This window comes from Lepidochelys olivacea (genome assembly GCF_965140295.1).
Source record: "Lepidochelys olivacea isolate rLepOli2 genome assembly, chromosome: 3".
Taxonomy (NCBI): domain Eukaryota; kingdom Metazoa; phylum Chordata; order Testudines; family Cheloniidae; genus Lepidochelys; species Lepidochelys olivacea.
Genome location: NC_140413.1, coordinates 68,097,549 through 68,123,212, shown reverse-complemented (window position 1 = coordinate 68,123,212; position 25,664 = coordinate 68,097,549). Strand labels below are relative to the sequence as shown.

General features: G+C 42.6%; 1 protein-coding gene across 5 annotated transcripts in view; it reads right to left on the bottom strand.

Annotated features, from left to right (window-relative positions):
• Window positions 1–2,886: 2,886 nt before the first annotated feature.
• ORC3 (origin recognition complex subunit 3) overlaps window positions 2,887–25,664 on the bottom strand; it is an 80,853-nt gene continuing 58,075 nt past the window's right edge. For 2 of the 5 annotated variants that reach the window (XM_084622781.1, XM_084622779.1), the window contains exons 14-20: window positions 22,509–22,642; window positions 20,670–20,755; window positions 18,953–19,050; window positions 17,754–17,895; window positions 6,389–6,505; window positions 5,861–5,940; window positions 2,887–4,745 (exon numbers count right to left, since the gene is read on the bottom strand). In XM_084622781.1, the coding sequence (XP_084478907.1) occupies window positions 4,640–4,745; window positions 5,861–5,940; window positions 6,389–6,505; window positions 17,754–17,895; window positions 18,953–19,050; window positions 20,670–20,755; window positions 22,509–22,642 (763 nt within the window). In that variant the 3' untranslated portion in view covers window positions 2,887–4,639. Of the gene's footprint in view, window positions 4,746–5,860; window positions 5,941–6,388; window positions 6,506–17,753; window positions 17,896–18,952; window positions 19,051–20,669; window positions 20,756–22,508; window positions 22,643–25,664 lie in introns of those variants that run through there. The other 3 variants (XM_084622782.1, XM_084622780.1, XR_014710771.1) reach the window with 2 other exon arrangements.

Sequence of the window (25,664 nt, the reverse complement as noted above, 5' to 3'; positions counted from 1 at the left end):
TCAGCAGCAGCTTCAGCTGCTTATCTTTCCTTGCTTTTTGCTTTGTTATTCTCCTCTTCTGCTTTTCTCAAGAGTTTGTTGGCCTTAATATGCAGGAGTATTTCAGTACCTTCTTCCCTTGATGGGATGCTATGTTTCTTGGCTTATCCAATTCTTGTTCTGCCTCTGTTGATATCCACCTGGGAATGCTGCGGCTTTAATCCCATTATCTTGGAGCACTGCCCATTTTTCTTCCAGTACAGTCTGTCTCACCTCTGCTTTTGGCAGTGCCTCCAATCTGTTCCTTAGTTAAAGTTAGGATTTCTCACAGTGTTTTGATTTTTAATTTTATACTTTTTTCTTTACCACTTTCTGTTCAAAGCTGACCTTAACTTGCTAGGTCTGATCCTGAGCACAGTTCAAGGAGTGTCTTGCCATTTTGTTGTTTGTTCCCAGTGCATGCTTTCCTCAGTTGCTCTTTCCATTCCTTGGTTGTTATGTTCTATTTTAGCATTGAAGTCACCTGTCACAAGGAGTAAGTCATGTTTAGGTATTCTGTTGGTCACATTTTAGAGGCAATTACAGTACATAACTCATCTTTATCCTCTTCACCATGTTCATCAGAACAGTGCTGTATGATTGACATCTTTAAGAATCTGGTTTGGAGTCTGCTGTATATGATGGATTCAGGTTCCTAGTTGATTGATTTTCCCCCTTCCCTGAAATCAGGCATAATGAGCACTACTCCCTGAGCATTTGTGTCACAACGACCAGAATAAATGAGATTTCTTCTCTTGCTTGATCTAGATGAATCTTATCTCATTGATACTCAGGATTCAAGTCCATAGTTGTCTATCTCCTTCACAATCTGGAAGATCTTTGAGGTTTGAAACACCATTCTCACATTACACTAACCAACTCTGAAACGTTTTTGTGATGCCAGCATCAAACATTGTGGGGTCTTGGCATCCAGAGACTAGTTTTCACTAGGAAACCTGCAGCATGAGGGGTTGACAGTGTCCATTTTTACTGGAAGGGTAGCGTGGTGGTTTTTGTAACCAGTGAAGTGTTTTCACAAGACTAAGTGGTTGGCCTTGGGCTCAACCCTCCCCATTTTATCCAGGCTTGGGACCAGCAGCCACCTCAATGTGCAACAGGCTGGATTCAGGCTCAAGAGAGCCAGTGTACATCAGATACTCACACTAAGGACCATCACAGAAAAACCCATAGGAGGGCAAGCTTCCCTATTCATTTTTTTTTCTGCCAAGGCTTTTGATAGTCCACAAGGATAAATCGTGGAATATTCTTCAGTACCACATAATCCCAGTTAAAATAGTCAAGATCATCAAGGCCACATACAGAGATGCAAACTGATCTCTAAGGGTGAACAGCCAGAGTGGTTCAATGTGGCTATTGGCATGAAATGGCTACATGTTATGACATAGACTTAATTATCCAGTTTATGACAATTAGCAACACAAACACCAGTATAGCATGGTAGATGACAAATGCCTAGACTGGTTTTCACCCTGTGTGCCAACAGTGATGATTAAAGATGAAAGATTATTTAAAAAAAAAAAATAAAGAGTGAAACAGCAGACAATTTAGCAAAAATAGCAGGTGAAGCAGGGCTCAAAATTAGTTTTGGTAAAACAAATATCCTTGAAACTCAGATGTGCGACAACAGCATCATATAAAAGGCAAAACACATCAAAGTAGTACAGTTCATCTACATGAGTGCAGCACCATATGAGCCAACTGTGACCTCAAGAAGGAAGTGACATCAAGGATAGGAAAGGGATCCATAACATTTACTCAACAATGCTTAAAATCAAAGATACAGCAATAGCACAAAACTAAGAATTTTCAGTTGAGATCACCAAGATTAAACTGTCTTGATGCTAACATACAGCTGAGAGCTGGAGATCAACAAAACAATACACCTTTGAAAATAAGTGCCTACAAACGATATTGTTTGGAAAGACTTCATCACCCACCAGCAGCTTGTTTCCACCCAAATCAGAAGGAAATGCTGGACATGAAGCTGTCAAGTGGAAACACCTAGTGTGAAGCAACAATGCATGCAAGAGAACCCTTACAAGGGAGGGCAGAATCATCAATATCAAAGATTCCAAGGCCAAAAGGGACCACTGTGATCGAGTCTGACCTCCTGTATAACAGACCATAGAACTTGCCCCAAATAATTCCTAGAGTATCTCTTAACACCACAGGGCAAATGGAAGCAGCAGCAAATGACAGAAAGGAATGGAAAGAATGGTATCCACCCTGTACATCAACACTGGCATGGGAAGAGGATTACATCATAAATAAATAAATATATTTTAACCTGTGCTTGTGCAAGGGATGTGGGGTATCCCTTATCTTCAGAGAATCCACTAGCTTCATCGCCTACCTTCAAACCTGACATCTTTCTGGCCAGGCTCATTTTGGTAGTCCCTATTGAACCCATCAACAATATATCTTCTTGAGTCAGAGGGGTTGCATTTGAACAAAACTTCCTACAATAAGCAATATTGCCATGAATTGTATAGTTAGCTAATAAATGTCTGTCTGAATACATCCTTTGTTATATTTTCCTATTACAGAGATTTAAACATGTAATTTCTGTTAAGTCTACCACATTTAGCCTTTTCAGGTACATCCATGATCAGCTAGACACATTACTAAAGCATGGAATTTTAAAACTCACTTTAAAATAAAGCTACTAAGCATGTGTGAACTTCAGTTGTTTAAGAGGAAAAACGCTAAGAACTAGTAGATTATTGAGCACTTCCAAGGATAAAGATTACAGAGATTTTTTAAAGTTAAAGCTACTTACAGATTTAGAGTGTAATTAGCGCAAGTGCAGAACAAAAACTGGGCAAAAATAAGAGAGGAGCAAAGTAGTCAAAATAAATGTGTAGAATTTATTTTTCTCTGCATATGAGTAAGTGGGTTCTTCAGAAATGTAATTACCGGCATTGCAGCAAACAAGGCAACCTGGGGAGTCCTCTCCCCCACCCCCCAAAAGAACTAAAGATTTTATGGGTAGAAGTCTTTTTGGACAGCATGCAGTTACCTGTCAAAGTTTCCACTCGTTGGGCTGGGAAGCATTGGTTGGGCTTTAGGAGTAAATTCACTAACCCTTTAGCTGTGCAGCTCCTAGTAACGGTAATAAGACTCTCTGGGCTGAAGTTTGCACACACCACATTGAGAATGTATTTGAGTACTTTTTGGGGGTATCAGCTCATCAGAAAAAATATAACCTTGGTCCTTGCTTTGAAGTAGGCCAGCTTGCCCACACTATTCCATACTGAGATCTTCAGTCTAACTTAAAAAGTCAAAAACACTGCACAAAATCATTTTTACTTCAACTATTTATCTTCCTGGGGAAAGAAATCACAATAGATTACTATATCAGGACAAACCTGTATTGCAGATTTTTAATGCTGAGAAACAGTGTAGCCTTATTTTAGGCTCCCACATTGTACCTCCAGACTGATGGCACTTTACAAACAATTCAGAATTGCTAGGTTTGTGATCTGGAGTGGTTCTGTCTTAATGTCTACACTTCACTATGACAGGACAGCCCCATGGTTAAACTTGTTTCATTCCTTGCACAGGGCACAAATGGTTTGGAATGTTCCATCTATCAAGTGATATCAGTGGCTGAACATCTGTCAGTTATAAAATTATGTCAACAATTACATTATTCCCACACAGCTGTTTCCCTTGCTTGTCCCACTGCCCAATGAACAAAAATCTGTGGGGGAAAAGGGGAGACGGAGGGAGAGAGAAGAGAAATGATGACCTTGTACTTTAAATGGGTATTTTATTACCTTCCTTCAACACTCCTAATTGAGCAATATTCTCGTATCTCCTATGCGGATAATGAAATCTGATTGATAACGCAGGTTAGCTAAAGGAGTATTTTTGAAATAGTCTTATTTACTGTCCAGCTATGTTATCAAATTGGATAGTAACAATTGTTTTTGTCCCTTCAGAAACACTTTTCCTTTATTTTCTAACACAGAAACCTGGTTTTCTTCTGTATGTAGACAAGTCTTCCCAGGGCACCATCACCAGGATCATCAAATAGTTCTGCTCAGAGTGGCTGGTACTGCACACTGCAAGGGGAGGGCTCAGTGGGTTCTGGTCACAGAGGCTTGTTATTTCAATTCTCAGCAGAATGATTTTTTGAAAATATGCAGTATCTGGAGAACATTTCATAACATGACCATTTAAATCCAGATAGTGAGCAAATTAAATTCAGCATTCATGGTTACACATTAAAAGAAAATCGCACAACACAATCGCATTCTGGCCTCCTAGCCTAAACCACATCATACATAAGAGAAGATGAAAACTGGTACAGAGCAGTGGTCAGAACTTTGCAATTTTAAGAGAATATTAAATCATGTACTAAAGCTGACTCCTTGACTCCATACAAACATGTATAGAAAAGAGGTAGTATTTTGTTGGCTATTAGAATATAGTACATAAGAGGTCAAATTCATCCTTAGTTTAACTCCTTTAACATCAGTAGAGTTACATAAGGGATTAATTTGTCCCAATGGCTGCATTGTCCCCCATATGCCATAATGAACTTTCACAGGCAGCATGCATACATTGGTTGGTCTTTCTCAACTTGTTCTATCATTTAACAGCCTCCCCATGTCAGCCTTGCCACATGATCTGTTTTCTGTTTGCTAGGCTTTATGAACCCTAAGAGTTCCAGTTCTGAAACAGCTCTAATAAAACGAGCGCTGGAAGTTCTTGTAAAGGAAATTAACAAGTATATATGTCATGATTAAAATAATTGAATTGAATGAAGTAAGCACTTACATTTCTCTCTGGTATGGGAGGGATTTATTGGTGCATAGTAAGCACAAAATTGAAATTCATTTAAATCAAGGCAACATGACCTCTGACCTACAGGATAAAGTAGCTCTTGCTCTAACTCAGGGGTTCTCAAACTGGGGGTCGGGACCCCTCAGGGGATCACGAGGTTATTACATGGGGGGTTGCGAGCTGTCAGCCTCCCCCCCAAACTCCACTTTGCCTCCAGCATTTATAATAGTGTTAAATATATAAAAAAAGCTATTTTAATTTATAAGGGGGGGTCATACTCAGAGGCTTGCTATGTGAAAGGGGTCACCAGTAAAAAAAATTTGAGAACCACTGCTCTAACCTGTGCCGCTGTTTGGGCTGGATGTAGTGGTGACTACGGAGAGGTGAGGCGAGAGGGCTACACAATATTAATTTTGTAAACTCATAAAATATTTAGGGTTATTTTGTTTGTACATCCCTGGACAACAAAACTGGAAGAATGAGGGGAAGAACCCCAACCACCTGAATGAAACCCATCCTCTGGTTGCAGAAACAATGCCCCAACTTTTGACTTCAATTCAAGCATTAATGCATAATAGGTGAGGTGATGCTTTGATGTGCTTGTTTGTGCCATTCATCTCTCAACACCTAGATATACTTGATTTTAAATGGTAAAGGATTTAACTTCCTTAGAAATATTAAATGCAAGTTGACATTTTTAAAGGAAATCTACAGTATGCTACGGAATAATGAAATTGGGACATATATTATACTAACAACATCCTCTGGCACTTGGGACCTCACCTCACCCAACCCTAAAAGAATTAAGGTTTTGGCAAAAAGCGCCATATGACAAATGGTCAACCCTCCTTTTGTATTTTTTTTATTATAAGAAGATTAATTGAAAAGTATTTAGCCCTCTTTCAGTCAGTTCTCAGTGCATGGGGAAGCTGCATTTGTAAAAGCTTTGTTCATCCACGAGAAAAAGGCCACTGGTTTGTACGTATGTGAACATTAAAAATAAATTCAAGCGAGAAACAACAAAGGATACTGGATAATTTCATCCACCTGGTCTGTGGCCACTGAATCTGGGTCTGTTCCCTCAACCGCCGTTACCACCGTTGAAAAGGCCTAAAGAGCAAAGATAAGATGCATAACCCCTCCAATCACACATATCTCAGAGACAGTACTTACATTACACAGGCTTTTCTGTGAAAACGTGCATCAGCAAATGTTAAAAAGCTAAAGAAGAAAAAGTAGCTCTGTAAAGCATAACATTTGGTTTACACTGAACATAAACAAGGTACAAGCAGCAACAGGGATTTTCATTGTTGGGATAGCAGTGCTGGTAATAAATGATGCCCAGCACTAGGAGGGGAGGTTGAGTGGGATGGTGATTTGTGGGCCTTACAAGTACTTGCAGGGACAGGAATCAGTGTGGCATGAGAAGACTGGCTTTCAAAAGTGATGGCACTGAAGAGAAACAAAAACAAAACAAAGAAAAGCATGCAAAAAAAAAAAAGTCAGCAAAATCTAGAGACTATACACATATATAGTTAATATTTTCATCTTCACATACCTCTAACCAGTCAACAAGATTTATTAATCTGCCGCACTCCAAATGAAGTTTATACACTATGCATATGTCAGGAGCAGTATTAGAAATACATCCAACGTCACTTTTCAAAGTTTGATTCTGATAAAAAAAATAAACAGAGAAAATGAAGGCAGTAGTTTTCAGAGCATATTTTATCTTTAAAGATCTCTAGTGTTGAAAGCAAATACGATCAACCCCAGATAACTCAGGAAGTTAGTACTGTCGGTATTTTTTCATATTTATTGTTTGTGCCTCTAGAAGTATGGTGATGAGTGCAAAAAAACCCAAAATCCCAACACAAATCCACTGGGGACGTAAGAAATTAAATGATGCATCATCTGGTTTGCAAAAAGAAGTTACTCACCTTGTGCAGTAACAATGGTTCTTTGACATGTGTCCCTATAGCTGCTCCCCTTTAGGTGTGCTTGCGTCCCTGCACTGCTGATTGGAGAACTTCGATAGCAGTGTCCGTTAGGCCCGCACATGCGCTGTCTCTCCTCGTGCCCTACCACGAGGAGAGTCAGCGCACATGGGCTAACCTCCCTTAGTTCTTTCTCTAACGCAGAGTAATAGAAAAGAACTCCAAAGTAGAGGGGAGAAGGGTGGGGTTGTGGAGCACACATCAGGACACACATCTTGAAGAACCATCATTACTGCACAAGGTAAATAACTTTTTTCTTCTTTGAGTAGCGTCCCTATGGGTGACTCCTGAGCAGTATCCCTATTGGAGGGCTGGGACTTTGGAGTTGGGTCCGTTACAGATGACAGTACTGTGGTGCCGAAGATGGCATTGGAGGCGGAGTCCCCAGTGATTGCATAATGTTCTGAGAAGGTGTGGACTGATGCCCATATCACCGCTCTACAGATCTCTGATAGGGACATTCTTGAAGAAGGCGATGGATGAGATTGACCTCGTGGAGTGTGTGCGAATACTATAAGAAGAGATCATATTGCAAACTTGGTAACATTGTCTAATGCAGTTTGAGACCCATTGGAGAGTCTCTGAAGTAATACTGCTAAGAGCCTTGGACCTTTCTCCAATAGAGAGGAAGAGCTTAGGAGAGTTTCTGAAAGTCTTCGTCCTATCCAGGTAACAGGAAAGGGGTCTCCTGGCTTCTAATGTGTGTAATATAGCCTATCTGTTGTGTCGGTAGAAGGTTGGAAGGTGAATCAATTGATTCATGTGCAATGGAGAGGTTAACTTAGGGATGAATTTTGGATGTGGCCTGAGCATAACTTTGTCCCGAAAGAATACTGTGTGTGGAATGTGCCATCAGAGCTGCCATTTCTCCTATTCTCCTATCTAGGGTGATTGCTTACATACCTCTCAATGAAAACGGCCTTCCTGATAGCAAACAGGTGGCTATGGGTTCGAAGGGAGACCTAATCAGTCCTTGCAATACCAGGTTTGCGTCCCATGTGGGGATAAGAAGTCAGGGCTATGGGAAAAGGTTTACTATACCCCTGAGGAATCTTAGTGATTGGGTGTGATAGTACTGGGTATCCCTCTACTTGTTGGAGGAAGGCTGCTATAGCTGCTAGGTGCATTCCGAAAGCTGAAAGATGATCCCAATCTTTTTAGGGTCAGTACATATTCTAGGATCTTTGGAATAGCTGCAGATGTTGGGGAGATCTATTGGGAAGAACACCAAAAACGGAACCTGGACCATTTTTGCAGGTAAGTATGGTGTGTTTAGGACTTTCTATTGTGTCGTAATACCTCTTGTACCTCCTTCAAGCAGGAGTTCTCTAGGTGTTGGAGCCATGAAGGAGCCACGCCTTGAGGCGAAGAATCCCTAGGTTGTGATGCGGAGTCCGTCCTTTGTTCCGCGAGAGGAGGTATGGAGTGCAAGGGAGAGAGATCGGTGGTCATGTTGTGAGCTATGACAAGTAAGGGTCAGGTCTGTCTTGGCCAAGTAGGAGCAATCAAGTATGACATGTGCTCTCTCTTTTTATTTTTATCAGGACTTTCTACAATAGGGGAAAAGGAGGAAAGGCATAGAGAAGGTGAGGAGGAGAGCATTGCCCATGGACTGTTGTCCTATCTCTGATCTGGAGCAGTAGCGTAGGTAAGTGGTGAACTGTTCTGTGGTTGATGTGCCCCACTGCCTGAATAGGTCGTGAAGTACATCTGGTTTATCTCCCACTCATGGTTGTGTGGGAATCTGTGACAGACAGTCTGCTGTCAAGTTGTGTGTACCCAGGAGGTAAGCTGCTGACAGTGTGACGCCATGGGAGATATACCAGTTCCATAGTCTCATTGCTTCTGCACAATGGGAGGGGAATGCTGGCTCCCCCTTGTCGACTTATGTAGTACATACATGCCATGTGGTCTGTTAGGAGTCTCGTTTGTGATCCCTTGATCAGTGGGAGGAAATACATTCCTGACCGCCCTTAGCTCTAGTCTAGTCTGTTTGGTTTGTAAATAGATCTGAAGCACATCTGGAGGCATTGCATCTGACGCCTGGCATGTGGTATCATCGCTGCTCCTTCTGCCATATGCCCCAAGAGTTGGAGGCAGTGTCTGGCTGATATTTGTGGGCTCTTTTGAATGGTCTCTATGAGTGTGGCCAAGAAGAGGAATCTGCACTGAGAGCGGAGTGCTCTGACCTGTAACTAGTTGAGGTCGGTGCCTATGAATCCTGGGAGTTGAACTGGAACGAGGGTTGATTTCTGGGCATTGATCTGTAGGCCCAGTTCTGTGAAAAAGTCTATTGCAGATTTGGTGAGTCAGCGAGGGACTGAGTTTGGAGGAGGCAATCGTCCAGGTAAGGGTAAATCATGATCCCTTAGGAACGTAAGTGCACGGCCACTTCTGAGAGAACCTTGGAGAATACTCTCACAGCAGATGATAGCCCAAAGGGCAATACTCTGTACTGGTAGTAGCCTTGTCCTAGGTTAAATCTAAGGAACTGTCTGTGAGATGGTAGGATTGAGATACGGAAGCAGGTGTCCTGAAGGTAGACAGCTGAAAACCCATTTGCCTTCTCTAATGCTGGAATAATTGTTGCTAGAGTGACCATCTTGAATTTTTGAGCTCTGACAAACTTGAGTACTCTGAGGTCTAATATGGGTCTCCAACCTCCCTTCCTCTTGGGTATTAGGAAATAACGAGAGTAAAACCCTTTGCCTCATAGATGTTGAGGTACCGGTTCTATGGCTCCTAACCGGAGGAGATGATGATCTCTCTCTTGTTGTAGTAAATTTATGCAAGAAGGGTCCCTGAAGAAGGGAAGGGTGTTGTTGAGGGGGTAGGGAGGTAAAATGGAGTACGCATTATGAACAATCTCTAAGACCCACTGGTCTGATGTTATGCATTCTCAGATGCTGCAGAACGTTACGAGACGGTGGCCAAATGGGTGGAAAGCAGCGGTCAGCTGTAGTGGTTGGGGGGAGTGGTCTATCGTCGCATTGACCAACATGTCAAAATTGGTGCTTGGAAGTGGATGGCTGGGATGTGAAAGACTGTGGGACAGACTATTTATGACTAGTAAACTTAATTTTCTTCCTCCGAGGCTTGTAGTAGCGTTGAGTTGGGTATTGGAAAATACATGGTTTGTACTGGGGCTGCGAACTAAATTTTCTCTTGTCCTGGTGTGTAGATGCCCATGCCCAGTGAGCAGAGAGTAGCCCTATACTCTTTTAGGGTGCAAAGAGAGGAATCCATCTTCTCTGCAAAGAGCTTGATGCCTTCAAAGGGAAGGTCTTCAACAGTTGACTAGACTTCATTAGGGACGCTCAACAGATGTAGTCATGGAACATGTCAGATAATCACCACCATGGAGATGGACCTGGGGCTGTGTTGGCTGCATCCAGAACAGATTGTAGTGTTGTCTTGGCCACTAACTGTCCCTCCTGAATGATGGCTTTGAATTGGTAGCGGAGCAGGTCAAGCAGCTGATCAATAAAACTGCTGATTTTCTAGTAATTCACATAGTTGTATTTCACAGTTAGGGCTTGGTAATTGGCAATTCAATAGGCAGAAGAGTAGGCTTTCCTTCCAAAGAGGTCCAAATGCTTCCAATCCTCATTGTAGGGAGCAGGCCTCATTTGGTGTTGATGGCCACGAGAGCTGACAGCGTCCATCACAATGGAGTTGGGTGGAGGGTGGGAGAAGGAATTTCATCTCCCTTGCTGGGGCATAATATTTTTTGTCGGCCCACTTGCATGTAGGAGCCACAGATGCTGGGGTCTGCCATATGGTTTTCGCGGGGTCCAGAAGAGCCTCATTAACAGGAAGGGCTATTTTTGAGGATGAGAAGGAGTGGAGTATGTCAAGGAACTTGTGATGGGTGCTCTTGACTTCTTCTAATGGTATCTGCAGAGCGTCTGCCACACTCTTTGCTAGGTCCTGGAAAAGGCAGAAGTCATCAGCCAGGGATGGTGTGGGAGGCATAATGGCTTCATATGGGAAGGAGGATATGGTCCTCAGGGTCACCTCTTCCTCAATGCCGCCCTCCTGTTCCTCCACAATCTCTTCTGGAGGTTCCGAGGCCCTGGACACTGTGGCGGAGTGGGAGCGTCTCAGGTAGGACTGGAAGCTTGAGAGGCATGGGCCACTAGCGTGGTGGAGGCATAGAGCCCAGTGGTGGTGCCAACGGTTGACTGCACCAAGGTGGCAGTGGTGGGACCATCTGAGGGTATGCTCGGGGCCCTGTTGGTATTGGGCACCATAGGGAGCCTGAGAAGAGTATTGCGATATAGCCGCCTCTGGTTCGCTGTCTGAGTCGGCACTAGAGAGCAGGGGTGTGTGGCAGGGAAGACTCCCGTACCACAAGAAGACTGGGTGTGGAGGTCCCAGTACTGAGACAAGGAGACACCAGTATGTTGGATATGCGGAGGTCTCTCAAGTGTCGGAATTCCAGTGGTACCGACTGCCTTGGTGCCACTGGCAGTACTGGGGGAATGGAGATCTTGCCCGCACTGACCACTCCAGTGCTCAATGGGGCATTGATGACGGTGCTGATGGAGTAGTATGTACCGGCAGCATCTTCTTAGTGGAGTGCTGACTCCTGTCCTTGTCCTTTGGTGCTGTTAACTTGGTGCCTGTGCCTGTTGGGTCCTTACGTGTGTCAATGGCATCTGCCACTGCAGATTTTTGTGAGTCATGGGTACTGGACTGAGATTGTCTCAGTGCAGATGGTACAGAGGATACCCAGCATACTGCAGATCGTTTACGGTCGGCTTGGGGCTCATTATGGGGACTTCCCGCTCTGTTTTTCAATGACTTATGAGAGGGGTCAGGGGCTGATTTCTTCAACCCACAGTCCTTGGAAGTTGAGGGCTGTGGGGAAGAATCACGCCTGCCAAGGGACTCTTTGGTGGGGTCCGGGGAGGGTTGGAGGGCTGCCTCCATGAAGATGATCTTCTGGTCTCAATTTCCTGTCCTTGCATGACCGGAGTCTGAGCTGCTGGCAGAGACCAGGAGTGCTTGTCTGCTACAGGGATAGCCTCTTTGCAGGAGAGGCACTTCTTGAAGCCCGGTAAACTAAGCATTATCCTGTTGGGGGAAGGGTCCCCAACCAAAAAAAAAAGCGGGGGGGGGGGGAGATGAAGCCCTCCCCCACCTTTTTAAGAAAGAAAATAGAAAAGAAAAAAAACTACAACTACAACTGGGGAGACTAGCTATAGAAATGTAAGTGAAGGTAATGGTCATACTGGACTGCCAATAGCTCTGTCTCTAGCTGAGGCAGTTGAGAAGGAGCTGAGGGGGGTTAGCCTGCGCACGCTGGCTAGCCCTGTGGCTAGTTTGGAGAGACAGTGCGTGTGTGGGCGTAACAGACACAGCTATAAAAGTTCTCTGATCATTAGCTTAGGGACGCAAGCACACCTACAGTGGAGCACTCACAGCAGGTATTTTATTAAGTTTATTCCCCTTCTCTCTTGCTTGTTCTATTTTGTACACCAGAGTAAGGAATATTTAATTCTATAGATCAGGTAAGATAAATTGATTAGCACTTCATCTCTGTCCTCGCTATCTAATAAATAGATGTCAGAGCGCTTTTTGTCCTCAGGGGGGGAAGGAATATAAACATAAATCTGTCTACATGCATTAACAAGTTTATTTGTTTTTCTTATAGTTTTATCTTCCGTGTGTATAAACCATCACCTCTCTCTGGTTTGAAAACCAGTACCTGCAAAGCTGAAGTCTGATTTTCAGAAACCATTCCACATGTCAGGAAATCCAAACTGACAACACTTTAGTTAGTTGACTGTGAAGTTAAAAAGGACCTTATCTAAGAAAAAAAACTTCTATGCTATTGTTGCAATCCATAGCACTGTGACATCAGCTCATAAATTTATCGATAGTACTTTAGCCACATTAACAGGTCAGGAGCTTTTTCTGTGAACAACACCATTGATTCTGCTGCTATCAGCAGCTAATAACGGGTCTAAAACCCATACTTCAACATTTGGTTGCATAACAGGTCAGTTAGAAAATAAGTTTAAAAGATGCCTAACCAAGGACACCATCATAAGCAAAGGTTTTCAATACAGAGAAAAAGATGAGGCAAGCAATTACCTTCATTTCCTGTTCATTAAATTTCTAAATTTGCCTTTTACAACTGATTCTTCCAGTTTGTAAGCTTTAGCTTCATGATTGGGATCAGCAATCCCAGTGCCTATGGGAAGTTCCCTTATAGAGTTTTCAGAAATTCAGTCTAACAGATTTTCAGATTCAATTACACTATGCAAAGACGACAGAAATTGAAGGTATTCGGTATTACGTCAATTTACCTGACAGTTCAGTACAGATGGTTTCAATCTAAATAGTGTGACTATTAACTAATGCAGCTCATGTCTAGATTGATAAATTGTACTGTATCATTGGTGAGCCAGTCTGCAATTCATGAAAATAATGTAATTCATTCCCTATGTTACCATTTTACCAACCAGTAAGATCACTTTGATTTGGTTGAAATCAAACAGCTGTGTAAAACAGGGCAAGTCCTAACTTCTATAGTGCAGGCATTTGGACCGTACATAGGAAACAAGGAACTAATCCAGGGAGAATACTATTGATCAGCAATGCATGATCTATGCCTGAGTTTGGAGAATGACAGCTTGCTTATGATGTTAAGGCCAGGTCTTTATAGCATGCCCTGAGGGAGCTGCAGCAGTGCTCATGGAAACCTCAGCTTCCTGAGGTAACAGCAGATAAGCTGTCTCTGCCAGGAAATAACTACATACTAAGACTGATAAGCAGGAAGTTGTTCTAGAATGCAATCATTAATGAAAAGGAGGACCTTAAACACCAACATTACATTTAATTGACAACTAGCGCTGCTTCCAAGTAAGGAGCATAAACAGATACTCAGGAACAAGTTAAAAACCTGGCTGTGCTCTTTTGAGGGGAGCAGATGGAGGAAAAATAAGTTTTTCAGGATCTCTATTTATTCCCTTATCAAGGGTCTTGAGTCAAAGTATTCCTCCCTCCAAAAAAGGAGAGCTAAATGCAGCTTATGGATTTTTTTTTTCTTTTTTTTGCTGCTCCAAATATCCTGGTGAGATGGGAATTATTACTCAAGTTCTGTGTGAAACTCTCCCTTTCTGCAAGATCAGACATGATGCCTTCATGATTCTCTAAGCCCCAGGGATATTTTGGGCTCAGATTCCCCATATCGCACTGACACAAGGCCAAGCAGTTCCTAGCTGTGGTATTTTGAATTGCCAGTAGCTGGGTTTCCAAGCAATCCATCAGCACAGAAAAGAAGGTTACCGTTTCGTAACTGTTGTTCTTCAAGATGTATTGCTCATGTCCATTCCATTGTAGGTGTGCGTGTTTGCCCCATACACTGGTGCTGGAAGTTTTTCCCTCAGTGGTATCCATATGGGACTGGGTCTGGCGCACTCTAGAATGGGGCATGTATGCTCCTGGTGAGCCTTGGCATGGTCCTGGGGAACCAGGTGAGAGGCCCCTGCTATCGCCTCATCATGTGAAGATGACGAGGAGGCAGGTACAGGTGGGTCAACCAACTCCACCACTTCTGCCATGGGAGCCTCAGCCAAGGCTGGCTGAACCTGCGGAGCCCACTCTGACTCCGCATCAGAGTTGGGGGAGGGAGGTAGACTGTTGCCGACCATTTGTTGGATGCCCCTGAGGCCGACCTATGCACCTGCGATGGTTGGGGAAATCCCCAGGGATTCCAGAGTTGCCAGGGGGCAGGCCACTGGCCCTGGGGCCATGTTGCTACTTGTGGCCCAGCAGGGAATGGGTGGCCCTGGCCCGTGAGTAGGATTTTCTCGGAGCCTGAGGATGGGGATACATGCCTGGGGGACCAGGACGGTGCCGAGACTGCCTGTCTACCCCGATCCCATCGGCTCTGGTCCTGGACTTCCGCTGAGGATCTGTACGAGGGCGATGACGCTCAGTGCTGCAATCCTGGTGATGGCGTTTGGTAGATCGGCGACGGTACCCTGGTGATTGACGCCTTATGTTTAGCGAGCGATGCCGTTCTGTTGAGCAGGAGCAGGAATGTAAGTAGACCCATGTGTCAGAGACCATTGACACGTTTGCAGTGAACTGTACTGGCGTTCCGGCGATGGGGCTCCAGGGACAGGTGTCTCGACCCTCCAGAGCGGTGTCATGAGCTGGGAGAATGACTTGGGTGCTCCTGACACCAGGGCTCTGGGGACTGGTGCCGCACCTCTGCGCCAGCCCACCGCACCGAGCCCAAGGAACGCTGCCTGGTTTCCAAGACTGATGCTGGGAACTCTAGCAGGCAAGCCAACTTGCGTCCATGGGCTGGTGGTGCTGCTCAGGCGAGTGCTGACGGGACATCCCCTATGGCGAGAAGCAGTGCTGCACTGATGGGGACCGTTGGAAAGGTCCCAAGGCAGATTGATCCCTCAAACGAGGCCCTCTGAGGCAGTGTGGATGGCACCGCCAGGTGCAGAGTGCCTCTGATGCTCCCCGGGGTGGCAGGTGGGTCTTGGAGTAGGCTTAACCACTCATGGGAGTCAGAGCCCAACCTTTGTCTAGAAGCGAAGAGCTGCCCCTCGCGTGTCCTTGCTCTCCTCTGGCCCTCTCCTTCCCCTTTATGGGACATAGGAGAACATCCCCTCCCAGCCTTTTTTTGCTTTTTTAGCTGGAACTGGGGATGGGCATCGGTGCTGGTCTAAGACCGGTGACGTTGGAACGCTCTGCACTAAGGCCAGAATGCTAGGAGCGGAGTCTGACCTGGTCGGCTCTGATGCCGGTGTAAGGCCCAACTCCATAAGGAGTGCTTGGAGATGAATGTCCCACTCCTTTCTGGTCTGCAATCTGAAGCTCTTGCTTGTGAGACACCTGTTTCATGCTTGTGTGATTCTTGTCGCTAACGTGGATTTCCCTTAAGCAATTCAAACAGCTTCTATGGGGATCACTGACTGGCATGAGTTTCTTGCAACAGTCACAAGGTTTGAAGCTTGGGGACTGGGGCATGCCCCGTCCCTAGGCTAAGTCCCATTCAGGACTAAAACTAAGTCTACACTAAGTAGGGTTGCCAACTTTGGTTGGACGTATTCCTGGAGGTTTCATCAGATGACATAATCTTTAATTAAAGATTAAGCTTTAATTCCTGGATACTCCAGGACAATCGTGGAGGGTTAGTAACCCTAACACTAAGGGAACTATAAAACTAACAAAATTTCTATCAACTAGTTGAGAGGAGCAAGCTTGCCGAGACAAGAAGACATTTCAGCACCGTCACTGGCAATAAGAAGGAACTGGGGGTTGGGTGGAGCCCCTTATACCGGTGCATAGGCGTGCCACTCCAGAGGGCGCCAGAGCCGGTCCCCTACAGATACCACTGAGAGAAAAACTTCTGGCACCGGTGCATGTGGCAAGCACACATATGTACAATGAAATGGACATGAGCAAGCACTCAAAGAAGAATTACAATTCTTTTTTACACGTTTTTGTCAGGCTAAATACCAATCCAGTTCCCATTTTGCTGAAAGAGAAGCTCGGTTAGAGTCCCATGAGAAATGGCATCATATCATTAACCACTTGCTGGTACTTTACAGTGGCAGATTCTTTCCTGCCTGAACCTTTTTGGTAGGAACAGCTCTGGATAGCTAGATGTTTATCAGAGAAATTTTGCTCTGGTTGTAGCCCATGAAAGTACAAACTCTGCAGGATTTATACACAGTTGGAGAAATTATATCTTCAGTTCAAACAGATTAAAATAGTAGTAATGCACTGCCACAGCCAGTACTCCTACTGGACACTGAGTTAGATACCCAACAAGCACAGGAAATGCATCAAAAATGCAAAGAACAAATGTGTAAAGATAAAGATCTAGGTCTTTTACATTTCTGTAAATTCAATTAAGAGACTATTCATTAAGCACATTAGAAACTGGATTTAGCTGGCTCTCCTAATCTTAGTCTTTTGTGTTTTTGTAACAAGATAAAATTGTAAAGGTGTGTTCTTATAAATAAGCACACAGACAAAAAAACCCAACACAGACTGGATCACAGAATTCAAACACTTATCCAGTTTGGTTCCTGCTCATCCGTCTCAGGCAGCAAGCATGCAAACATCCATGAATGTCAATAATCTTATTTTTCCACATAATGGCCACATTTTTAACGGGAAAAACTGGGACATGGGGATGGTTTGGGTGAGCATCAGGGAACTGTGCATGAGAGTGGGAAAGAGAAAAGAATGCCCACTCCTGCCTCTCCTCAACCAAGGAGCCTCTCTCCCACCTACCCCTTCTCCTTCCCTGACACCCTGTGGATTTGACTATGTGCAGGGGGGCTGGTTTAGTTCAAGAGCTCATGGGAAGGTGATGTGTGGATCACTGCAGGTCTGGAACAAGAAGGGGTAGGGCATCACTATGTGATGGGCATGAGGAGGAGGGAGTCTTTTAGATACTTTTGTATACAGCCAGTCTGTCCTCAATTTCAGCAGCTCCATCAGGTAGCCAATCTACATGAGTTTACAAAGACACAGGACAAAACACTATATTTGTAAAATGAACAGGGTCTACCAGGTTTGGTAACTGGAGGACTCTCCTGTCAGGGACATTGGGTCATCCAATCAAAGTGGAGGGTGAGAAAGTCTTTCTGCTTATCTCTGTAGAGAAGGCTGTTAAAAATGAGGCTCTGGAAACTGCCTTCCCACCCAAAAGTCTTAATGAAGCAGCATCAGCTTTCTCCTGAGTCAGGCAGATTCTCTGGCTCTCAGCCAGTTCCCCAGCTGCTTCATAAAGAGCCACTTGCTAGTTCCTTGTGACAGACCCTACTGTGTGCCAAATGTTATGAAATAGCAAAATTAAAATACACACATTAGCCTCACATAGACCGTGCACGAATTACACACAACTATGAACAAGTTACACAGTTGTCCATTTCTTACTTTCAGGTAGCAATAGGGGTTGTTCAGAGCTGTGTGAAGAGCAATCCGTGGTGCAGCATTCAAGTGCTCACGGAGGGTGTTAGCCGTGTGGAAATACACCACCTCGTTCAGGGTCTGCATCTCTGCAGGAGCAAGGTAACTTCTAAAAGAACAACAAGGGTTGTATGAAAAAGACAGCTCTTTAACTGAAGGGACATTACGAAACCACACTGAGAGCTAAGCTTTCACAGGGATAGCAAGAATGTGCATTTCAAACAGGCATGGGCAGAAAACCTCTGAAAAATAAGATACCACAATACCTAGAAACAACTTCTAATAAAATGAGAATTTCAGGAATTATCAACTCAGCCTCCCACTTCAAACATTTCTTAATTAGAATCCTACCTACATCGGGAAAAATTCACCCAACAATGCAGGCAATACCCAGAATGCAGACACCAGTCATCTGCCTTACTCATTACTCCTACACCACCCATCCAATCTTTCAACCCCTTCACTGGCTTCCTCTCACCTTTGTTTTCAAATTCAAGCTCCTTGTCTTGGTCTACGTAGCTCTGTACAATCTAGCTCCTGCCAACTTCTCTGCCCTAGTCCCTTTTTGCTCCACACTTTTGATCCTTCCCTCTACTGAAGATGCACAACTAACAGCTGCCTTCATATCCTTCTCCAACCCTTGTCTCCATACTGACTTCTTTGTGAATGCTTACACTTGGAACTGCCTCCACGAGCCCATCTGCCGTGCCCTGCATTAACCAAAATTGAAATGCATATCACAACCCTAGCCTATACAATGCGGAAGAGAAATAATGGATAGACCAATACTAATTATGGTGTGGGCCATTTTGATCTTGTCTTGTCAACTGCCATATTTTTCTTCATCTTCTGCAGCAGCAGGAATGAGTTGTACAATTTGTGTTTCAGACTCCTTACAGCATGGAAAACAGGCATTTTCAGAGCCCTCATCCAGACACAGATGGCTGCAAGGATACCCAACAGCAACATTTCACAGAATTAAAAAAGAGTGGGGAGGACATGTCTCATATTGCAGGACTACCGCTTTGATTTTGACAGCAGTTTCTCCCAAGTCTGAACTGTTTGGTAAACTGTTGTTCTGTGTGCGTGTGCATGTATGTATTTTTGTATGGCATCTTATGATACTGTATCAACTATTAAAGGGTCCAAAGAACAGGAAAGCTCACCTTACCAGGCTGTCTATAAAGTCAACAACTTCAAATCTGAGCATTTCAAACTTCGTTAGTTTCTTAGATCTTTTTGATTCTTTCAACTCCAGCAAAGTCTATTAAAAAAAGACAGAAAATGCACAGCCCAGTCACTTTGGATGGCAAATCCTTTCATCTAGAGTGATGCTGACAGGATTATTGCATTTTAGAAAGCAAGACATGAAAAATGATTGCCATGGCTCTCCTAGGTAACACATATTAATCTAAACAGAAATAAAGTTAGACTGACAGTACTGTGTTCCCTGTTCATATACCTTTTGTAAAATAGCATACAAGTATCTGCCTGCTTAAGAATGGAAATAAATGTTTTCATTGTGAGAGTCTGTTTTACTTAGACAGAGCTAACACTAATCTGAATCTAACACTAAACTCTGAAATTAGTGCCCTAAGGCTAGGACAAGAAAATTTCAGATTGCTTTTTCTCCATTCCTAAAATTAACATACATTATGGAGTTATAAAAAGGAAAGGGAGAGTTGTCTCTTGGACGGAGCCAGGGACTGAGACATAGGGAATTTGGATTCTTGCCCCAGCTCTGCTTCTGATTTGCTGTGCAACTTTGAACAAGTCACTTAGCCTTCCAGGGCCTCAGTTTCCACATCCATAAAATGTGGATAATAATATGTACCTATCTCACAGGGAGGATGTGCAGATTAAAAGTCTGTAAAATTCTCAGATGCATGGTGCAAGGTGCTATCAAAATGCTAACTGGCATTATTATATGAATTTGTTAGATGCAATGAAGTCTGACTCAACATCTGCCCTTAAAAATATAAATAAAAGCACCTTAAGTGCTAACATAGGTATTGATGTACCAATTTAGCTACAACAAAATAATGGTGTAGAGAGATGTTGAACTATACATTAGAACACATCATAGTTGCACTTCATACATACCTGGTTTTCACAGACTGATACCAGGCTTGAAAAACCAACTTGCCTAGGGCAACTAGAAATTTTAGTCAGAGTAAGGCTGGAGAGCTTCTGGCTCCTTCCTTGCAGGGCTGCTTGCCCTTTCATCAGGGGGTAGGGACAGGGGGAAGAGAAGAGGTAGGCAGAGCCAGTCAGATGCTACTAACTCTTTTTTTTTAAGAATGGGGTGGAAGGAGATGAGAAACCCCTGAGCTGCTTCTCCTCTAAGAAGAAGAAAGGGGTAGAACAGGGAGCAGAAAATCCAGATGTAGGAGAAGAAACCTGGAGGCTGAAGCTCTCTGCATGCTAAGGAAAGCAACAGTAGCATCTGCAAGGAAGCTCTACAAAGAGGTAGAAGGTTAGGATCAGAATTGATTGATAGGTGGGGGACGGGGAAGGAGGTGTGGTATAAAACTGTAAAAAAGTGATGTATTCTTTGTGTGGGGAAATCTACTTACGGGAGGACTGTCAACACATGCCAATGGAAGTTAAATATGCATGGGACTGTGGTGCTGCAGGCTATTTTTTTTTTTTTTAAATCAAGGCCAGTATGTTTAGTCAGAAAGATAGGAGTCAGGGAAATTCTTCAAGCCTGTGGCTTCTTATCTGACATTTAGGTTGGGTAGGATGTTAAATTTTCAAGTGACTCACAGAACATTATTTGCTCACAGCTATGGTGTGCAGGGCAGATCTAACCAAGAATAATTAAAACCTCGAAAAAAATAAATCTTGAAACTAGTTTGGAGAAAGTGAAATTGGCCTGACCTTCTGAAGATGATAGAGGTCCATCTTCTTCTGGAGTTCCTTTTGTGATGACACACACACATCTTGTGCCTCATTGGCTTCTGCTACTGGAACAAAACCAGTGTTCAACACACAGGGTAAACTTTTTCTAATATCTACAGAAACCCGCTGACCCAGGCCAAAGTGAGACAGGGTCAATGGTACTCTTTCATGTCGGATGAGGACCCAAGTCCAGTCAGCTATTAGATTTTTCTCCTGGGAAGCAAAGGTCAGTAACACTTCACTTTGTAATTTACATTGTAAATAGTTATTCAAAAACAGAAAATTCATTCCTGTGCAGAGGGCCAGCACAAGGCCTACGCACCACTTACATTTCACCTTAAACTTCTGGACCACATCTTCAACAAGTATAAATTGCCAAAGCTCCACTGATCTCAGTGAAGCAGCCACTTAATGAGCTTTTAAAACTCCTTACATTATAAATTTACATTTTTCCCATGCAAAATTTTTAAAGAGAAAATAGGTTCTTTTCTGCCATTCCCAAACGGCGTAACCTGGATTTATTGAAGTGAGAGCAAAGTGAAAAATAAAACATACTGAAGCATTTGACTGACCCAGTTTTATCTTAATTTTAACCTATGCCTGAATTTTGCTTTCAGAACCCTGTAGTTTGTATATCAATAATTGCATCAATAACTAGCAGCTTTGCTTTAAAAAATCCTGATTATTTGGTGGTGGGTTAAGTCTCAATTTTGATTCATTTTAAAACAAACAATTCCTATCACAGTAAGAACTAATAATATTCAAAGCAACAGACTGTTAGGTTACTTGCATTGCTTATGGGGGTTGTTCCCTGTAGGTCACAGGTTTAAGTCTGGTTCAGGTCAGTGGTGAAGTATGATAGCTGTTTGGTGGGTTACATGAAATGAGTTGGTAGTTGCAATCCAATTTTAGTGGACAGGTGTCAACATCTTAAAATCCATCATCACAGTATCAACAAAAGCCAAAGATTCAATAAGCACGGAGACTACACTGCCCCTTCACACTAGAAGTGGTTTGTCAAAATCAGGGTGAGGTACATTAATGAGCACAGGGAAGACTGTAGATGTGCTGCCTATTTTCAGTGTTGCCAAATTCTGCAATTTTATCATTACTCTTGTGATCTTGGCAGTCTTTCTTAAAGCCTCAGTTCCTGAAGACAACTATTACGGGATAATGTCAGCTTTCATTTACAAATAAGGAAGTAAGCTTCTAGCCCTCATAGTTGCAGACAAAAGCCTGAAAACATGGAGAGTGTACCGAAGGCTCAAACTAAAGGCAAACAAACAAAACAAAAAGTCCAAATGTATTAATATTTTTTTTAAAATCTCAATTTTTAAGCCACTCATGATTTTTGAATGCTTGAGATTGGCTATACTCTATGCTGTCCCTGTGCTGCGGTTACAAAGAGGCTGTTAATATAGGACCTTTTCTTTTTCCTTTTGGGCTGCACTGTTGAACTCTACAGGTTGCCACTGGCCATTACTACTGCAATCAGGCCACCCTGACCTGAACAATCCATCTCTTATTTGGATCTGGCTGTGACTTAATTTGCACATTTTTATTAGCTGGCATGGTAATGAGCCCAAATGGATATGTAAAGGAATTTGCTACTATTAATTTTTCAAGCTTTTGACTTATTCAAGAAATATTGTTGAAAGCTGTAAAGCATTTGGTATTCTTATGTGGAGAACTTTCTGGATTTGATCTCAAAATACCATGAGACATCAGAGTTGTTCTCTCTCTCTCTAATGTAAATTCTCTGACGCCATTTTATAGCAGATTGATGACAGACACTTTGGTAGTATGTTACATGCTCACCTTCCAGATTTTGAAACCGTGTCAGGAACTCCCCCAGTTTCTCTACCGTGTTACTAAACTGTTTTCCAGAAGATGATGTAAAAATCTCCACACATTTTTGAAGTATGGCCACCAACTCAGCCTTAGCCAACATCCTGAAAAACAGAATCAAATAGCTAATGATGTAATATAACCAGCAAACAAGAAAAGCATTTGTTGAAGTACTTAGAATAATGTTCAATACTGTATTTTCTACTCATCTGAAAAAAGAAAAAGAAATCCCCAAAATCTGTAATTTAAAGCTACCTGTTTTCTTGTAAAGTTGATTTCCTACAGAATAAACTAAGGCTGTTTAGCTTTTACATTCAAAGCTCAATATTTAAAAAGGGCTGAAGTACTGGCCGAGCTAGAAGATATCCTTCAATTTCCCCCTAGAGTAGATGGAGAATAGTTTCTTCAGAGTACCCAGTCTAGGAGATCATCTAGAGCTGGAAGCACCTTCCTATGTCTTCCCTCTAGGATCTGATTTAGAGGTGAGAACTTGGACTTAAAGCTTGACACGGGTTCATGATTCATGCCAAACAAGGTGTGTGAATTATAAAAACCAGAATAGCCTCGCCTGGCATTTCAACATCACAAAACTCATTACATTCTGGGATCCAGAATGAACTTGAAACACAGTCAAAGTTAATGATTCATGTATTTAATTAATATAAAACCACCACTGCTTTTTATTTATACAACACTTATAATCTGTAGATCTCAGCATTTTATAAAGATGACTAAGGATTGCTTAATCTCAATATTTTCATTCTAAAGATATCAAATCAAACATCAAATATAAATTAAATCTAAAAGTATCTATATAATAATATTCCAGGATCGTCTCCTGTCTGTGTGTCACTCTGAAGACTAGACTATCTGTTGAGTCAGTGTGAAAGAATGGAAACTACAAGCATGGTTGAAAGCTCTTTGTTCAGAATATCACCAGGTTCACCATCTGTTACTGTTCAACTTTTAAATTCTCAGCCATTTTGACTTTACAAATTACATTTTTGCAACAGCAAGGCCTTGTGATCTAAGTCATTAATACCTCCTTAGTGTTATGGCAGTGGCCATGGCTCTGGTAGCAGAGTTTGAGGTGTGTAGCAAGCTATGTTGCTATAGATATATGGACACTGGTTTTGAGGGTTCACCTGCTCAAATGGTTCACCCCTCAAGTATGGCACTCTTATTTTAAATTAGCGTTTTCACCTCTTGCCCCAGCAAACCCCTTTGTTTGCAAGGTAAAAGGTCTTTGTAAATAGACCCTTTGTACATCCAAAACAATAAAGGTAAATTATTAGCTAAAAGGGAGTGCAAGGGGGCATAATGTAAACAGGTTGTAATGTAAACACATTTGTGAATCAGCCTGTCACTCCCATCCAATTTTTTCAATTAAGAAAAGTCAAAGAATTAGTCCTTGATTTAAAGCCCTATAAAAGGAAAATAAAAATACTGTAAAACAATTTGGCAGCAAGAAACCTTACTTCAAGAAACAAAATTACTTTTGTAGGACCGCTATCTCCTATCCAGAAAATAGTTTTTGCTAGTCGTAGTGAATTTCTTTTTCAGACAGCAGTGGCAGAAAAGTGGTTGAGGCTCTGGTAGAACAGACCCCATCCTTCATTAGCCAGAGTTTTCAGGGACTGTGGAAAGGATCAATTTATCAGATTAAAAGTCAGTAAACGCCAATAGCAAATGAGAAAGTTTTAATTCCCACAATCTTAATGGCTTTTAGAATAAATTCCATTGCCTCAACTCGCCAATCACCTTTTAAGAGGTCAGAAGAGAAATAATATTATTTAAGCATCTTCTATGGCAAACCAGTGATTCCCAAATTAAGAAAATTAAAATGGATACATACCTGCAATTCTTGCGCAATCATATACACAAGATGCATTGGTATGTAGTGGTTAGAACTGGCCAATTTTAATAAAATTAAAAAAATTGGAAAGTTGGTAACCAAGTCATGCTCTTTTCATATAAAATATCAGGAGCATGGTTGTTACCACAGGTGGTTAAAAGCATATCACCTTAAACTGATTTATTTGTATATAAAATTCAAGTAACTAGTAAATCACGCAAAGTAAATAAAGTTTTACCATGCTAATCAATTAAAGTTGTACCAGGAAAAAAGACCTCTCCTTTGCAGGTGTCCAACAATTCAAAATCCTCAGAGGCCAAGTTGGAACAAGCACACAGCAAAATGCTGTTTGTCCTCTGGAGCAGCTTTAATGTCCTCACAATTAATCTGACGCAAGCCCAGGCCTTTGGAGCACCTTGTCTGCAGAATGCACAGTATCCAGCCAACAAGCTGACTGAAAACTCTTGATCTCCAGTACTTGACTCCCATATAGTAGAAACAAAGAAGAGGTACTTTCAGGTAAAAACTCCAGACAGTGTAAACCCTAACATTGTAGTAACTGTGGTCTGGAGCTGACAACAGCTGTCCGCTGTAAGAACACCTGGTGCTGCACTGGTAACATCCTCAGAACAGTATGATCTCACCTCCCAGTGGCGCTATACCTGAATTTGGAGAAGACTAACTATCAAGATGAACAGTGGGGCAGTACGAAGTTTAAAACCTGGAGTAATGGGACTGCATTAGCCTTACACAAAGTGTCAATTCATTTCCCCTACTCCAGTAGCACAATCAAGAGAGCCTACTCCTAGCAAGTCCTATCACATTGTAAAGGGCCTAATAGGCAAAAGTGTGACCCTTAGCTATCAGCTACTGGATGTAAACGTGTCACCTTAGGTAAACTGGAAATAGATCTTCCCCTGATCAATAACTCTGTAGGGGAGGGAGGGAAGGCAGTTACACCTATAGCAGAGGTATTAATCAATCAGGTTCAATTTATGTATGTTCCTGTTGTGTTAAATCTGTTAAGTGGAATATGGGTAAATTCAGTTATTAGAAAGACACCAAAGTGGCCTCTTTCTTTTCATTACTCCTTGTGGAGAAGGTCACTGCTTATCAACAATGGATGAAGGATATTATAAATTTGGAAATCCATGCCAAGCATCAATTATGTATCCCTAGGGGAAAAAAAGGGGAACTGATCCTTTGTGGATCATAAAAACTATGTCAGGGTTATTTAGAAATGGCATGTCAATTTGGAATCAGGTGGATGT